This window comes from Rhipicephalus microplus, chromosome X, assembly GCF_043290135.1.
Source record: "Rhipicephalus microplus isolate Deutch F79 chromosome X, USDA_Rmic, whole genome shotgun sequence".
NCBI lineage: Eukaryota > Metazoa > Arthropoda > Arachnida > Ixodida > Ixodidae > Rhipicephalus > Rhipicephalus microplus.
In genome coordinates, this window is record NC_134710.1 from 463,980,435 (window position 1) to 463,998,537 (window position 18,103).

Sequence of the window (18,103 nt, forward strand, 5' to 3'; positions counted from 1 at the left end):
AATCCACCGTATTGTGAGAGATGTGGAGAACCACTTATGGTTCTCCACATTCTTGTCCAGTGCAATGAGCTTGATGCTCTAAGGAAAAAGCATTTTTCACTGCCCTACCGACAGCAGCTCCCACTACACCCTGGGATGCTCATCGGTAGGGATCGGCTTTTTAAACTACATACATTTCTCACGTTTTTAAAAGATGTGCATAGCTTTCATCCGATATTTCGATGTCATTCGTAGCACGACCTCTGTACCGTGGTCGTGGCTGCGATGACTACATCACCTCCATGATATTAATATCATGACATTTCCATACACTTTCACCGCACATATTTCACACCACTGCCATGCTTTTATTACTTCCATGTTTTAACCCGCGTTAGCGCGAGGAATTTTAAGGCCCCTTTTCAGCCACACATCATATCATTGTTCATATCTCTAGAATTACAGCCACACATCATATCACTGTTCATATCTCTAGACTATTGAAGTGGCGCTCTTTGGCCATCAATTGGCCCTTGCGCCATTAAGAAGCACTCATCATCATCACTTCAGCAGCAGAGTACGCACGTGTAACCAGCGCCTTGTCCGGAGGATCCTCTTCGTCACATGAGCAGTGGGCCTGGACATTGCAGTCCGCTTCCACAAAGTCGTTCGCAGAGAATCCGTGTACAACTGCTGCCGGGGACCGGGACGGCAACTCGTGAAACGCGTCGTCTATGTGCTCGTCATCGTCGTCTTCACCGGTTTCATAAGTACCGCCATCTCGGAGCCTGCCTTGCGGAAGCGGTTGACCACTGTGTCTGTCTTCACGTCTTGCCAGGCATTGAAGATCTCTGCGGGAGAAAACTTCGCGGAGCTTTCCGGCCACTCCTTCGTCATCCACTGCTGGATGTCCTGGCAGCTGATAGCTTTGCTTTCGCCAGAATTGGTTTTGCCAATGATATTGTAACGCTGCTTAAATCGGTGAAGCCACCTGCTGTTGTCGGCAAAGTTCTTTCACTGAGTGCAGCGGCAAACCATTTGGCCTTGGTGATCAGCATCAGGCCATCCACCAGAATGTTCTTCGCACGCACTTTTAAAAACCAGTCATAGAGTGCTTCTACATTCTTGTGGGCAGAAGCGTGCACATGACAGGCTCCCTGCGTTCGCTGCTACGCCGCCTTTGCCTTGATATTTGCCTTGTTTTTCAACAAGGTACTCGGAGTGCTCCGTCGCATCCCGAAGTCGTCCGCGACAGTCAGAACATTTTTCACCTGCCTCAACACGCTGAATAGCCTTCAACTTTGTCGCAAAGTCAAGGGTCTTGCGCTTCTTGACACTGGCCATACCTACACGAGAAGTCGACAATTCAAGGAGTCCGCAGCGGCTTGGCACATCATGCGTGCAAAAGAAAAATGCTGCACATGTGGTGGTACGTAGGCGATGCGACAGCGTAAGCAACAAAGCGCTCGCGAGGCGACAACCACCTGCTAGGGCAACAGCAAAAGGCGCGAGCTGTGCTTGGCTGATCAAATTTCACAAAACAGCAACAAAAAATTTAAAAAAGGCAAAAGAAGGAGCTCTTCGGCTCCTTTGTTCCTGCTCTCCGAGCCGACGGGTACGCGGAGAAAGCATGAGATAGAAAAAGAAGCGAAAAAGAAGTGTTTCACAAGTTAGAAATTTTTTCGTGTGCTTCGAGTTTTGGCGAAGGCGTGGTGTCGCGCGGAGATTGCTGGGCGCTACGAGTGCCAAAGCGCGCGTTCCAACTCGCACATGGAGCCGCGCTGCTGCGATCGAGGGAGGGGGGAGAGTGCCGAAGTGCTCCTTCCAGTTTGCGCGGCCTTCGATATATCCAAAGGCTGGTGAAAATACTGTTCGATATAAACGTGTGAAATTCTATACTTTCACTAAGGAATTTCAAGGGGATAATGTGCGAGTTCGGTATACCTGAAAGTTCGATATATGTGGGTTTGATATAACCATGTACGATTGCAAAGTCAGAGGTGGAAGTGCTACGCCAATCATGTCATTCTGTGCTACACCAAGGACGTGGCCGTATCCATATCTAGTGGAGTTGATTCACATTGTAATTCGGTTCATTCATGGGGCTTGCTGGTGCTTGTCTCATCGCTTTTATCGTCATGATTTGCCCCCTAAAGTGGTGGTATAAACATGAGTAACTGCTGGTTATCTAGTAATACAGCGAAACTTTATCAGTTTTTACCAGCCGGAAACGCAGCACGATCATGCACTAAACGGCAGTGCGTGTTTAGAAGAGCAGATGTGCATCTCCCGACATATCCCATCGCCTCCAATAAACAAATACAGTAACTGAACAGATGTTGCCCAAAGTATCACCAGAAAGTCTTTATCTTCGTTTTAGCCTAAATGTGGAAAAGATACTGAGCTGGCCCACTCCCACGATCGTTTTAAAGCACGCAGTGGTGACGTCAAGGAGCATTTCGAAACTATTGCAGGGTTAACTATGCACAGAGACTAAAATAGCGACATAATAGATACTATTAGCTTTCAACTGACAGCTTGATTGATCATCTCCTGGTTAGTTACATGAAGCGTGATGCCTATGCTGCCCACACCGCCGCTGCCGCACGGCTTGATGTACCGTGCGCGCAGATTTGCTGTGTGAATTGTTCGTCCCCACTTCGCTCCAGACCAAGCACAGATGAGCAGAGTAGTGTGTTTATCATATATTGCCGATTATAAGTCGACGTTTTTTCATAAAATGGCCTTCCATTTAGTATGCAGTATCAAAATGTCTGTTAAGCAGATTCGTTGTAACAATGATACAAGGAAATCTTGGTAAAACGAACTTTAGGGGGCTGTGGCAATTTGTTCATTATTTTGAAAGGTCATTATAGTGAAACCTTGAAAATTAACTATAATTACTTATTTTCCACCGACCAAAATGACTTACCATTACAATGGTAAGTCCTTGAACTCGTTTTTGACGAGCAAAAACAAATGCACACGTGAACATCAAAAAATTCACGTTACCTAGATAAGTCTGTGATTTGTTTTTTTTTTTTATGCGTGCAGCACAAACTTTGTAGCGCAAAGGCTTCTAGCTCATCCACATTCCTGTGGTGTGATTCGGTCACTTTGGCCTTTTCACTAGGAAACTGCGTGCTTTCCGTATAATATTCATCATAACTGCACCTTCACGACCTCATCACAGTCTTCAGGTTGTGATGAGGTCGCACCTTCATTGTTCGCGACATCGTTCACACCATCCTCGCTATCTTCATCTTGATTGAATGGTTTGAAGGATGTCTTCTGTCATCAGCTCTGCTTATGTTGTCGTTCCTTCATCGCACAGTACATGATCGTCAAATGCGACCAGAACCATGAGACTGACAAAGCCTCCTAGAACACATGTAGAAGTGACAAAGATAAAAACCAGAAGCGTCCTGGCTGTCATCACCTTTTCTGAAGAAAAAAAGAGCTAAAAAAGAAAATCCCCCAAGTTTCGTTTTCTGCTTCCTCGCTGTCTCGGGTTTTCTGCGCCCATGCTTCCTGCTCCGCAACTCCCACTCTGCCTCGCTGATCTCGTCCTCCCAAGTTGCCCTCGCCCGTCGCTTCTGCTATTTTAAACCTGCAGCATTGGCCTTTCAATGAAAAGTAAGAAAAAAAAAAGTCGCTTTTTTTTTTTGCCTCCGCATCGTCGCGCGTCTTCCGGTAAGCGAGGCGTCCGTTCACTGTGTCGTCTGCATGCGTACCGCGCCGGTGGTCATGATGGATTTCAGAACATGAGTTCGCAGTACTGAGGCCGCAGTACTGAGGCATTGTTTATATAACATGGAACTAAATTAGTGCTCGTTATTCTGAAAAGGTCAGTATTCTGTAGTACATAGTAGTGAAATAATTTTACATTGAAACTATAAGCAGTCAGTGCGAGATTTTGTAGAAGTTCGTTAATCTCTATGCAGAATTCGTATACAGAATTCACTGAATACTGTATGGACTGCCAACTGACATGGTCTGCACAGCATCTTCCATGTGTGGCATCTCGGTACCACCACCACACTTTCCAACGGTGAGCAGCAGCAGTGGCTCACACGATGGCAATGACCGTGACTGCTGCATCCTTCTCTTAAACTTCTCTTAGCAGGAGGATATGTAACTTATGTCAAGCGAAGTGTGCAGTGATTATTTATACAGTCAAACCCTGCTACAATGAAATTGACGGGACGCGTAAAAAACTTCGTTCTGGAGGAAATTTTGTTGTAGCGGAATTTCATCTATAGACCACAAAATTTGGTAAGATCTGATGGTTATGACTCGTTTTTTGTCGCTGCAAGCGCATGCATCGAACTCCCGCCTACTCGGGCGTACCTGGCCGAACATTGAGTGAACGTATTTTCTCGCGTGTAACGGGATCAAAGTATGCAAAAAATTTGGAGCTGAAGTCAAGGTGCAGGTTGTACGATATTTTTGGCTAGCTGCGAAACGCTTTTATGGAGTGCTTGGGTGGCCCAAGGACAGCTTGCAGCCCCATCAAACACCGAAAATAAGTGAAGGGCAATCAAGAAGCTGTTTCCAAACAGTGTACGTACACATGTCACTTGCAAAAGGTTAAGCTACCGAACTTCTTTTCTTGTGGTAATTCATTTTTTTTTGCTTATCTTCGAAAAAGATTTCGTAACCTTTGCCCCACATAAAAATTGAAATCCTTGCTTTTGCTTCGATTTTTTCAGAGAAAAGTGTTCATTATGTGAATATATACGGTATTATGACTCGTCCTTTGGTCCCGGCAAGTGGATACATTATCTTTGGCATTAAACTGTCACCAAATTGAATGTGCTTGGCCACATACCGTAAGAATGTATTTTGTCATCTATAACATGCACAAAAAATACAGCAATATTGGAGCTGAACTCAAGGTGCAGGTAATAGGCAAACTTTGGTGTGCATGTTGGCGTCACAGCACCACTGCTTAGTAGTGCAAAGAAGGCGGCTTTGCATCAATGCGCGAGGGCTGTATTTTCGCGCATATAACCCGCGCCTCCATAAAATTCGCACATTCACTTTCAGCTCACTGAGAAAAGAAAAAAAAAACCTTGCATATTGCCTGCACATATGATATACAAGAAAGGCTGTACAAAAGCTACTGCTCAAGCAGCACAGCACATATATAGACAGAAAAGGCTTCATTTAGGAAGCAGAATACACTGTCTGAAAAGCCAGTGACAATTTACTCGTCACTGCTCTCGCTAGTGCTGTTTCATTTCAAAACAGTTGCAGAGTGTCTGTTATTGATTTTTCATGTACCTGGGATCTACATTTGCCATTTGGGACAAAAAGAAATAAATTATTCATCTGCAAAATACTGTATTTTTATTGAGTTGTCTTTTATGTGCGCTAATGTCAATTCTTGCCCAGACGGTAACTGCAGGTCAGTTGGGTGTACGCCAAAGGTAACAAGTCTACTACTGTGTACACATATACCTGCTATAATGAGTTGAATAAACATTTGGCGATCAGCACTTTTTACAACCTGCCTATATAATCGTTCTGTCTAGTTTTGCAGGCTGATACATGTGTTTTTATCTGATTTGCGATTCTATTTGAAAAATAGTGAACTGAAATGTCAACTAACACGCACAAGAAAATTCTCAGTCCCATTAAATAAAACGATTAGAAATACGCTCTACATTCAAATACGATGCATGATGAAACTCTTCTTCAACCAGCAATAACCCTTGCATTGCTATGCATCCACCGGCGCTCAGCGCCCCTTTAGCGGTGAAGTTCAGAAAGAGAGCCTGTGCAGGCAGCTCAGTAAAGGGCCGCCAGCTAGGCAGGTCAAGAGTACACTACCGTAAGTTGTGATATCGACAATCTGGAAAACATCGCTGTGTTAAACGCATGCTTGCCAAGTCTCTCGAATTGGCTGGGAGACTCCTGGATTTGGACCGTTTCTTCTGTTTGTACGGTTTTCATGAAAATCTGCCAAAAATCGAAATTTCTGTGCATGATCTGGCCGCATTGACAAAGAAGCAGCTCGGTGCGCTCCAGGCTTTTCTAAACTACCCCATGTTATTACGAATGAGTTTAAGAGGTGTTCATCTAAAGGTACAGTGGAATCTCAGTGATGCGAAACCACGACAGATACGAATTCGTGAAATTCCCCAGCCGAATTGCACTATTTCTATTGGGCCTAAATTTGAATGTTCCGAACACATTTCATAATTGCGGCGTGTGATACAGACTTTAGTACAAAAATCGTTAAATGAAAGCCGGAAGCAGCGTACACAGTGGACGAGAGTGAACTAAAAACGTTTACCGCTCGACACGTAACGCGCTGTTTAAATAAAAACGATGCACGAGACGTAATCACAAGTACAGGTGAGTAGTACAAACTAACAAGCGTCCCAGTTATACCACGCTGTGTATGAAAAGGGTGCTCTTTTCACAAAGGGGACCTGTGCAGATATGGAAGTGACCTTTGTAGGCTTGGCAACTAATGTGATCATTCCAGTGAAAGCTAGAGGCACACGATTCTCTCCACCAAAGGATAAGGGTGCGTGCACAAGCATACCCCCCCCCCCCCCATTCCGCGGGGCATAGTAGGCGTGAGAAATAAGCGCGCGTCGGCGCATCACGACAAGCTGGACGCCGAGTGCGGGCGGCTTTTTTTTCCTGAGTGCTCATATATATAGGTATATAGATACGTATACATATACGGTTAATCACGGCGGCAACAGCAAAAAACCAAACTAGACTGTCCATATAATTGCTTTCTCCTGGATGTATGGGATGTCGCTGGAGTATATGGAATGCCTCTTGCGAGATGCACCCATTCGCAAAGTTGGGAATTGCTGTTTGCGAATCGCTAATCACGTATGTGGCCTTGGTCTCTGTCAGGGCCAGTGCTGTAGCCGCTTTGGCGTGTGCCGTGTTTACAGTGAGGCCCATGATGTATTTGCCGCAATAGCTGGTACCTACTGCCACGAAACTTTTTCTGTTGGTATAACGCGTGGAATCGGTGAGAACCGCTTTTGTGTCGTTGGAGTAGCTTTGGGTAATGCATTGTGCTCTGGCTTTACGCTGTCCCGAATGGTGGGGGGGGGTGCATCTTGCGAGGCAATGGGGAGCATGTATACTTGCTCGCATACCAGTCATGGAATTCGGACCTAAATGCCATGCTGTGTATAGTATGTGAGGCAAAGTTTTTCTAGCACGGGTCGCCTTAGGCGGGTCTTAGATAGGCGCTCAATTTGGGAACGTTCGTGCACCTCCATAAATTCCTTGAAAGTGTTTACAACCCTAGCTCTAGGAGTTTGCTGGTGCTGACTCTAGGCACTAGTCCCAATGTTAATTCGTACGTCTTCGGTATTAGGGCGCTAAGCTTGTCTTTTTTGCAACCGTACCTTTGTGAAACGGTGCCCTGTACATTATTTGTAAAATGACAAAGGCTTGTATGAGTCATATTACGTGCCCTTCGCGCATGCCCATATGTTTGTTTGTGATGCGTCGAATAAGTTGCATCGTGCTGGTGGCCTTTGCCATAATCTTTCGCAGTGCTTCACCATTGCCGCCGTTCTGCTGAATCATCCCTAGTACTCGCATCTTCTTTACCATTGGGATTGGTGAGCCGTTTGATGCTGTTAATTTTATTTCCTGTTTTTCTGAAGGGACGTATGCCTTTGGTCGGCATCGCTTTCTGACTGGTTTATATAGCTGCCATTCAGATTTGTTGGCCGAGCAGGTAGGTCCTGTGCCCACGAGATAGTGTTCACGCATTCTATGGTTGCCTGTAAGCGATCCTCGATCTCTTGTCACTGCAAGTTGTTGTCAAGATTGCAATATCATCTGCGTATAGTGTGTGGTGTAGTCCATCAATGTGGTGTAATAGTTCGAGTAACCCCCAGCAGGACGAGGTTGAAGAGCATCAGCAAGATAACTGAGCCCTGCGGTGTGCCCAAGCTTCCAATATTGATTTGATTTATTCTAGTTGTCGCACTCGCATGCGTGTAGTTCTTTTCGCTGGGAAGTCTCGGATGTAGTTGTACACTCGCATTACAAGATCCTCTCTACAATTTTCACAATATGGCATCGTGGGGAATGCTATCGAAGGCCTTCTACAGGTCCAGGCCGATGATGGCTCTCGTCGAGCGCCCAGGATTTTTTATGATTTGATGTTTCAATTGCAGAAGGGCGTCCTGTATGGAGAGATGTCTTTTGAACCCAATCATTGTGTGCGGTAATAGGTTGTTGTCCTCGAGGTTATCTGTTAGTCTATTGAGAAACGCATAATCCATCAGTTTATCTACACATGATGTGAGAGAGATAGGGCGCAGGTTTTTCAGCTGCAATTTCTTGCCAGAGTTCACCATTAGTATGACCTGTGCTTCCTTCTATATCTTGGGTAACTTTCTACACACCCAACACTCGTTAATATAATGTGTGAGTTTCTATTGCGGTCTGTAATCAAGGTTGCACAGTGTCCTGTTCGATATTCGATCGAGGCCTGTGGCCGACTTGGTGTTGAGTTTGACGAGGGCCCCCTTTATTTCGGCAATTGAGAATTTTGCATCTAGGACGGTGTTGCTTTCTCCTTTGTAGTCCGGATATACTTGTGGTGGCATTTGGGATATGCAACAGAGTTCTGCGTCCCGTAGAAAATCTTGCTCCATTCCCCTGTAAGCGTGTATGATTTTTAATATGCCTTGTCTCTGTGTAGTCTTGGTGTTGGCAGGATCTATGAGGTACTTAAGTATCTGCCACGTGCGACTAATAGTGAGTTGACTGTCCATCTCCGCGCATTTCTTTTCCGGTTGCTGTTTTTCTGGTTGAGCGCATGCTTTTCTATTTCTTTGTTGAGCTGTGCTAAGCGTTTTCGCAGTCTTCCATTGTGTCTTTGTTGTTTTCAGCGGTGCTGCAGTTGGCTTTGGCTTTTTACATGTGCAGCAACCAAGTGTCTATTCTATCAAGCCCAGCTGTTGACAGCATTGTTTCCGTCACCCGCTTGATGTACAGCTGAAGTTGATCAATCTATTGTTCTATGTTTTTGATGTCCTCAACCTGTTTCTTGTCTCGATTTTTATGTTGTAGTTCCCTATTAGTGAGATCTTCATTTCGTCTCCGGCATTGTGTTCCTGTGGGCCGCCTTCTGCTTCTATAGAGATAATGTAATGGTCACTATCCAAGCCTTGCATAGTGTTTCTCCAAGTCACTTTTAGTGTTAGCACGTAAAAATAAGGTCCGGTGTTGTATCGGTGCTGACGCTGTTGCCCTGCCTATTTGGTGCCACTGGGTCAGTGAACAACTCGACGCTGGCGTGTTGCATCGTTGCCCACAAACGCCTGCCTTTTGAGTGATCGGGTTTGTAACCTCTCGCCATATGCACTGCATTGAAGTCACTCCCAACAAAGAGTTGTTGTCTTTGAGCGATATCGAGTGCTGGGTGGAAGAGACGTGGAAGAGCGGTGTTTGTGGCATTTGGGACTGCTGTAGACGTTGAATACAATGATGTTGTCGGGCGTCTTATGCAGTGGAATTAGCTCTACGAGGATGTTTTCAATACCGTTGACCTCGGTGTCGTGTTCGATAAATGTGAGCTCTCGCTTGACCAGTGTGGCGATGTTAGGATTCTCCGCCTTGCCTGTTATATATAGTAGGTAACATGAAAATTTGACGGGACCGTTTGTCTTTTGCAGTATGATGACGTCTGGGCATTCAGGGATCGTTTTCAGGTATTTTTGTAAGTACATTCGTTTCTTTCGGTACTTCTCCAGTTCCACTGCCTTATTGTGTTTTTGTTTCAAAGAGTGTTGGGCCATGGTTATGTGGGGCTACATGTGTGGCGCCGCTTCGCTATGCGACGTCACCAGAGCGTTGTTGGCAGCTTCTAATCTAAATAATCTGAAATAAATGCTCTCCAAGCTCTGCTGAATCGTACGCATGATAGCCGCAGTGATACTTTCCTCGAAATGGCTCGAGCGAGCCTCAAGTGCTTTAAGTCGGGCACCGCCTCTTGCTGCTCACATACGCTTCGGACGTACTGCCTTTGTAAGGGAGTTAGCTGGTCTGCCTTTAGTGTCAGGGCCTTTGACCTCATCCTCCTTTATTAGTTCTTGTGATCCTGCATCGCCTGTTAACCAGTCTCCCTGTTAGCGGCAGACAGGAGCTTTTGTATGATTTCGTCTTTTGCGGGAATCCGTGCCCTCATGCATTTCATTTGCTTTAGCATGGTTTGTATCGTTTGTGTTAACTGAGCTGTCTTCGTCACCGTCTTAGTGTGTGTTTTAACACCAACCTTCACGTTTGTTGCACGTTCCCTTTGACCGGATCTGCAAAGCGCACCGAATCAGTAGTCTTGGCATCCCTCGTTAGGGTACGTCCAGATGTGTGGCTGCAAACCCGACGCTGCTGCTGCTTTCGGGGTCCCGGTGTGTAGCTATGAGATGGGGAGTGGCTTTGACTGGGGGTCTTGGATCTTGTGCAGGGCTTGACGGCGGGATCGGTGGTGGCAATGGCCTTTCTGTCCTTGGTGGCTCTGGGTTGTTCCCATTGCCTCTTCGTCAAAATGTTGGGCGTCTTGTACTTTATGCGGTAGTTACGGTCTGCCGTAATGTGTGCTCCCCCGCACAGCTTGCATTGGGGGGAACACTGGTGGTTGCGGCCTGAGTAATGGGTATCACAATCACGACACACTTTGACCTTGGGATTCAGGCACAGGTCCATGCGTTCACCAATTCTCTGGCAGCAGTGAGACAGGTCGATTTGCTTGCAATACAGGGTGCAGCATAGGAGAGCGCTGCCGTACCTGACGTAAGTAGGCACTCGCGGTCCTTCAAACACCACAATGATGGTCGTGGTATTACAGAGCCATTTGGCTGCCAGGTCTTGAGGGTTGCGTGCGAGAACGATGTTGGTGTGAATGAACTTGGTATTCTTTTCCAATGGGATGCCCTTGATTTTTCCTTTCACTGTGTTGTCGGGGGCCGTCTCGTACGCATTAACCTCGTGGCGACGGCCGTCGATGGTGATGACTTGAAACTGTCTAGTTATCAGTGTGAAAGGCATAGAGTGTGCTCACGACGATGTTTTGGTAGTTGTTTGGAGCACATCGTGTCCTCCCCTGCTTCATGCACCGGTGCGTCGGCCATGCGCTAAATAGCCGATGCGAGGCACACGGTTCCACTGGTGGCCACTTCGAGGCTTCCTCGTGGTCTTATCACAATCTTGAAACCGCTTAGTGTGAGTAGTGGCATTTTGCTGCTCTTGATGACTAGCTGCTTGATCTTGCACTGCTGTTGACATGAATGTTGTCGGTTGCAGTCCCCTCCCTCTTCGGTGCAGGAGGGGGCTCCGTTCTGTGTGTTACTCTGCACGTTCACATTGTCAACTTGGGTCTTGGACCCGATGGTGCATCAATCCGTTCCCTCCAGGAAGGTACTTTTTGGGAGAGATATAACTCCTTGTTCACTTGGACTTTGACGATTGATGGGCGAAGAGAGCGCCCGTGTCAGAGGAAACGCTCAGCACGTCTCCTTAGATGCCGTTGCGCATCTCCAAGTATTCCTCGATGATTCATCAAGTTCGGATTTGCGACAGCATATTCCACAAAAGTACCTGTTTGGTGATGCCCTTGTTCATTTGGTCTACAGTTTTGGCACTCCTCACGAGGGACATGAAGGCTGTAACAGAAGCATAGCCTTGGCACGAGATTAAGTATGGTGGCCTGGCATCTCCAATGACATCACCTCTCTAGTAGTCAACTGCGAGACATGCACTGTCACACGAGTTTAATTTGACTTTGCTTACCCACTTGTACCAACACTTCTCCCGGATCGTCCATGGTAGCTTCTCGGCATGGACCTGTTTCACTACGTTGGGCAAACTTTCTTCATGGTGGTTGATTTTTGCTCAAGCTTTCCAAAAGTGATAACCTTGAGGAGCAGAACCAGGCAAGTTGTTGTATATGTTCTGAAGAGCATGTTCTCCTGCCATGGAATCCCGGCTGCGGCGGCTGCATTTCCGATGGAGGCGGAAATGTTGTAGGCCCGTGTACTCAGATTTGGGTGCACGTTAAAGAACCCCAGGTGGTCGAAATTTCCGGAGCCCTTCACTACGGCGTCTCTCATAATCATATAGTGGTTTTGGGACGTTAAACATCACATATCTATCTATCTAGGGAATTCGGTCTGATAGTAGCCCATGATTCTCGTCACAAGATCTCACATTCTTTGCTTCCTCGTATGGCTTTGTCTATACGACAAGCAACCTTCGCTACTCCCAGTGGAAAGGGAAAGTGGAGAAAATAGTCAGGATGGTCAAAAGCCTTTTCGCCCAGGCAAAAGACCCTCGCATGGCTTTCCTGCGCTACAGGAATACCCCAGGCCTTAACGTTTTTAGCCAGGCTCAGCTCATGATGCACCATCAGCTAAGGACCAAAGTCCTCAAGAAGGAAGAATTGCTGCATCCAAACGGGCCCCTGAAAGACGCAGTAGTGTCGAGGAACGCATCCTACAAAAGAAAGCAGGAAGAGAGCTACAATCGGGGTCATTGGATTAGACTTCAAATGCAGCTTCTTGTAGGACAAGTCTGCGTACCGCCAGAAAACATAAAGGGAACAGTGTTAAGCTCAGCACAGAGACCCCGGAGCTACATAATAGGGACAGGACAAGGCAGTATCTTGCAGCACAATAGGTGTCACCTTGTCCCGTTTGTTCCAGCATCACTGCCACCACAAGCTTCGTCAGAAGAAACAGAGCCACCGCCGCAAGTAGCTCGCCCTTTTCAGGGTCCTCCAAGTACCATCGTGACGACGGGCGCCTCGGGACAAGCTGGTGATCGTGTTAGTGGCGGTGATGGGGGATGAAAGTGATAGTGGCGTTGGGGGTCGTGATGGTTTTGTGTGCACGCGCAGTCGTCGACGCATTGTCCCATCGGAATGTCTGAATTTTATGACTGCCGAACGTGTGAAAAGGGGGGGAGACGTAGAGGTTGCTACTGTTAGTGAATGGCACTCCCTCCTAGCTGTAATGCATTCATGCGAAGCAGAATAAAGTGAGTTGATGTTTGGGTTTATCGTCTACTGGTTGTATTGCTACAAACTCTTAGACGCCCATGCTATGCCGGTGGTACCGCGTCCGCCTAACGGCTAACACTGCACAAGTGTGGTACATATTAGATATAGAATTGAACTGTATGCAGAGTTACTGTTGCATCTGAATTCAAATGTTCATCTAGCATTAGTTAAAAATGTAAATAGTAGAGGAGGCATTTTTAACACAGTTTAAACTTGTTCCTCTTTCTCTCCCAGTGCCTCTAACACTGCTACAACATTCGTGCAAGCTACCTACAGGGTCCCATCACTCTCTGTAGGAGCTGTCTTCTTTGTGTATCTTTGTATGCGAAGTGACTGTGGCTGTTTGCACACAGGGTCCGTCAAGTCCAATCATCACCCATTCACTGCACCTCACCCAGATGATGCCCATATGCTGCATACGGAACCACTAAAGGTGAGCTGGACGTCCTCCTACTGCGGCCTCGGTAGCTACCCTTAAGCTCAGGCTGTTATCATTTGCAAAAACATGAATGCATAAAGTGTGAATGCCAAAAGTGCAACAAGAAACACCCTGAAATGTAAACATAGGGACTTTGAACTGTCTGTGCCATGAGTATAAACAGAAATCAATGGTAGAGTGGTTGTGGCATACCGTGAAATTTCGAGCGAGCATCCCTCTTCCTTCTTCGAAAAATTTAAAATAGGCTGTCTCTCTCTTCTCCAAAAATACCACTGTTTTAACCTATTTTTATTCACCCAGTGAACGTAAATAAAAACAGTGAATGCATGCATATTCAGTGAAGCATTTAATTAGAAGCACAATGTTGATTCTTTATTCATAGTGGCTTTTCAACTGCCATCTTCAACTTTGATTCTATGACTGAGTGAGTGCCCCCCTCCACATCTTGTCGAATTATCCTTCACCATGCAGATGGTGGGAGAGGCTTGTCTGAGATTTTACAGTAGTGTATGTGGACACTTTTTGGCACTGTCACGTTATTCACTTGTTAATTGCAGGCACGTTCAACAGATGTCGGTTTTGTTCATAGGGACACCAACGGAGTTGCCAGTTATGCTTATAAGAGGCATGTCTGGGCTTTTTTTGTTAAAGATGATAGTCTTTCTTGGGGACCTTTGACTTAAAAATTTTGGTCTGTCTGTCTGTTTGTGTCTGTACATTTGTCTGTTCACGCTTAACGGTGCTGGATACTCTGAATGAACCAGCCGATACCCTAAAGGACCAACCCCATCCGCAGCGTCCACCAATGTTGCTCAAGGTTTAGCGTTCATACTTGTGTGATTGTCAATTAAAAAGCAATTATTGCGTATATCTGAGGCACCATATCAGCACGTATATATTCTGTATGTGCGCCTTTTACTAGAAAAGGCATACATAGGTTGTTCTAAGGACCATAGGGCTTATGGCGCTGTGCTGACGATGCAATGCTAGCACGAAAAGGCGAGTGTTTCCAACACTTTCCTAAGACGACACGGTGGTGGGACCTACCCGTCGCCTTGAGTTTTACACCTTGTCACCTCTGAGATGTCAGAGAGCCACGTTCTTCGTTTTCTAAGAAAACTGCCAGATAGCGCTCATGTCTCACGTGTGACGTGACTTGATGCGCTCGTTCGCCTCTGCTGCACGCTCGAGGCAATCTAACGCAGCACTTCCAGAATACCATTCACCGATTTCTTGCACAGAACATCAAATAAATGTTTTGTTCACTCTCTCCACACGCAAGGCTATCGTCTTTCGGCGGCATTTGCAGATTAACATCAGATACAAGGCCAATTTTTTTTCGCAGAGTCGCATGTAAAATTTTTCAGTTGCATGCAGTAGTGTTATTTGGGGTTACAGTAAAAGCTCGTTAATTTGACACCCGTTAATTCGGAAATTCGTATAATTCGGACGGCTCTATTGGTCCCGGCCAAAGTGCATGTTAATCTATGGGACCAAACCTTCATTATTTCGTCGGAATTCCGCTCCGCACCGCTTAATTCAGACAAATGCTGACGGCTGCTGCTACACAAAAGTGTGATAAAGCAGCGCTGGCACCACTGGAGTGAAACCGAAACCTGAGTGGCATCGCCATCATCATCAACTAGTGGGGGCGATCGCAGCGTCACCGAACGTCGGCGTCTTCTTTCTTCTCCACTCAGCGCCTCCGACGCCATTTTCCCTTGTGTTGTCGTGTCGGAACCATCTCTTCTTGCGGAGTTTTGTTTTTCTTCCATTGTGACCGTATTTGCATGCCACCACCATCGTGCGCTACAGTGATGGCAACGCCAGAAAAACGGCAGAACTACGACGTGAAGAACTTGGCGACTAAAGTGGAAATTTTGGAAGCACTGAAGAACGTCGAATCGCGACAGCAGGTTATGACCAAGTACAACGTGAAGGGCAGCACGTTGGGAACGTACATGAAAAATGAACAACAGATTCGACAAGCCTTCGAAAGCGAAAAGTTTCATGCCTCTAGAATGCGGTTGCGAACCACAGCTCATCCCCAGCTCGAAGAAGCTTTGCTCCGGTGGATTACTGACTGTCGCAACGCGCATCTGCCTTTGAGCGGACCTCTCATTATGGCGCAAGGTGAGAAGTATGCTGCAATGATGAACATTGAATCGTTCAAAGCGTCAGAAGGGGGGTTTGCGAGGTTTCGAGAGAGACGCGAACTTGTCTTCAGGAGTGTGTGCGACGAAAAGGCCAGTGTTGACGAAAGCGTGACCACCAAGTGGAGAAATGTGAAGCTGCTGGAGCACATCGCCCCATATGAACCACGTGACGTGTTCAATGCAGATGAAACTGCTCTATTTTTCAGAGCTCTGCCCGACAAGACGGTGACTTTCAAAGGGGACGCATGCATTGGTGGCAAGAAGTGCAAGCAAAGGATAACTGTGCTTCTTGCCGCCAATATGACTGGCACGGAGCGCTTGCCACTACTTGTGGCCGGGAAGGCGCTTAAGCCACGTTGTTTTAAGAACGTCAAAAGCCTTCCATTTGAGTACACAGCGAGCAGGAAGGCATGGATGACATCGGACATTTTTCGCAGCTGGCTGCAGCAGTTGGACCGGCACTTCACGTCGAAGGACCGCAAGATAGTTATGGTTGTTGACAACTGCAGTGCCCATAACTGTACAGTCGAACTGAAGAGCATCAGAGTAGTTTTTTTGCCGCCCAACACTACGTCTCCTTTTTAGCCTATGGACCAGGGTATCATTCACTACGTGAAGTCGAAGTACCGCCAGCACCTGCTAGAGCGAATGATCCTATGCTCAGAAGCTGGAAAGTTGTATCAAGTGGACTTGCTCGGTGCAGTGCACATCATCGCCCACGTGTGGAAAAAGACTCCGCCGCAAGTCATCGCCAACTGTTTTCGGCGCAGCGGTTTTGTGAGGCCCGAGCATGCAGCAGTAGCTGACGATGGCATCGAGGAGGTGTCAGCCGAGTCCACCGACGATGACTGCCCGACTTTCGATGCTGTCCTTCCAACAGATGTGACCTTTCAGGACTACATCGCGATTGATCATGGTGTTGCCACGAGTGGTCTCCTGACCGATCAAGAGATTATTAATGATGTCACAGGAACTAGTGCCACCTAGACGGTATTATAGCCATCGGTAGCCAAGTCAACACCTGGTCGTCATTTTGATATTTGTGGCGAGTGTTGAGGCGAGCCGTTTGTCATTTCGAGTCTCGCTTTAAGAGGTGTGCGTCTGGCATAGTTCAATGGTGCAAAACAGGTGGTGGCCGCTTATAAAAGGAAAGTTGGCCCAGTTGCGGAGTCATCGTCCAACGTTTAAGCTGGGTGGGACTTCAGAGCAGATGAAAAAAATATGCGCTACATGAGAGGCCGCAGCATGGGACAACCCTGAAAGTTTTATTGTGCGCTCTTTTGAGAAGCGCGGCATTTCCAATGCGCTTGATGACACCGAGGATTGCGCACTATTTGAAGATAGCGACAAAAAAGTCAGCAATGAGGGAAGCAGTGACAACGACTCAGAATGAGCGCGCCATCGGACTAGAAGCAGCGTGAAAAATACGACGTCAAAGAAACATGCACAACAGGACTAGAGGCTGCTTGTGTCTCAAGCTATTTGCATTAGCAACCAACTGCTTTGTTTCATCTTCATGTTTAATAAATGTTTTTTGTCTTTGTGAATGCTATCCTCGTTGTTCGTTCAGCCTACATTCGAGGTAAGTTTTTTTCCTGGCTTTGGACTTTAGGGGGTTGACTTAGAATTGGTGTCGGCCTATATTTGAGTAAATACGATAAGTCTTTCTCAGGGTCGTGCCCAAGCACATGCGCCATTGGCCGCTCTGTGAGTGACGTCACCCCGTCGCAGTAATGGTGCCAAGTACGAGCGCATGAGTTTCTACTGAAGGCTTACTCATGGGTAACCAATGAATCCTATGAACTCCCGAACAGTGGGCAACTTTACAAGAAGGTTGACAGCAGAAACGTGAGAAAGCTCGCATGAGCCGGGCCGATGCTGCAGTCTGGGCACAAAAACAGGCCTGGGAGGCAGAGTGCTGGCAGCAACTGTGTACTGATGATCCACCATCGTTCCAAGCCGTGCTGAATCACAAACAGGAATGCAAGTGCCAGTGGCAGGTGGATCTTGCAAACAATGCCACCGAGTTAGCTCGCAATGTCAAACGCTTGCAAAAACGGCACACCAAACAAGCGACCTTGCGGGTACAGCAGTGTCAATGTGATGATTGTGATAGCGTGTTCACTGGGACGAATGCCTGCTTTCGCCGAGAGTTTCTCCGGTGGCACATTGTCTTTGGCTGCGATGGTTGTGTGCGGCATGAGAAGTGAACACTGTGGTAAACCCAAGCCAAATGTGTGTCTAACCTCATTAAGAAGCATCAACATGCAATCAATAATTGTGAACAGCTTCAATAAAGCATTACGTTGAATCCTCTGCTAAACACTGGGGATGAACGTGTCAGCTATTGTTTGTTAACCATTTGTACGGAGTGCTTGAGTGGCGATTTTTATCTTATGATGTTACCCAAAAGTTTACAAACGAAACCGAAATGGCATTGGTAACAGCCTCTTATATAAGAGTAAGACACAGCAT

The 18,103-nt window shown here is 46.7% G+C and overlaps 1 protein-coding gene across 7 annotated transcripts in view; it reads left to right on the forward strand.

The window, feature by feature from the left end:
- Positions 1–18,103, forward strand: part of AspRS-m (aspartyl-tRNA synthetase, mitochondrial) — a 382,875-nt gene that overhangs the window by 254,099 nt on the left and 110,673 nt on the right. For all 7 annotated transcript variants that reach the window (XM_075880712.1, XM_075880709.1, XM_075880711.1 and 4 more), the window contains one exon: positions 13,387–13,466. In XM_075880712.1, coding sequence (XP_075736827.1) covers positions 13,387–13,466 — 80 coding nt within the window. The remainder of the gene's footprint in view (positions 1–13,386; positions 13,467–18,103) is intronic.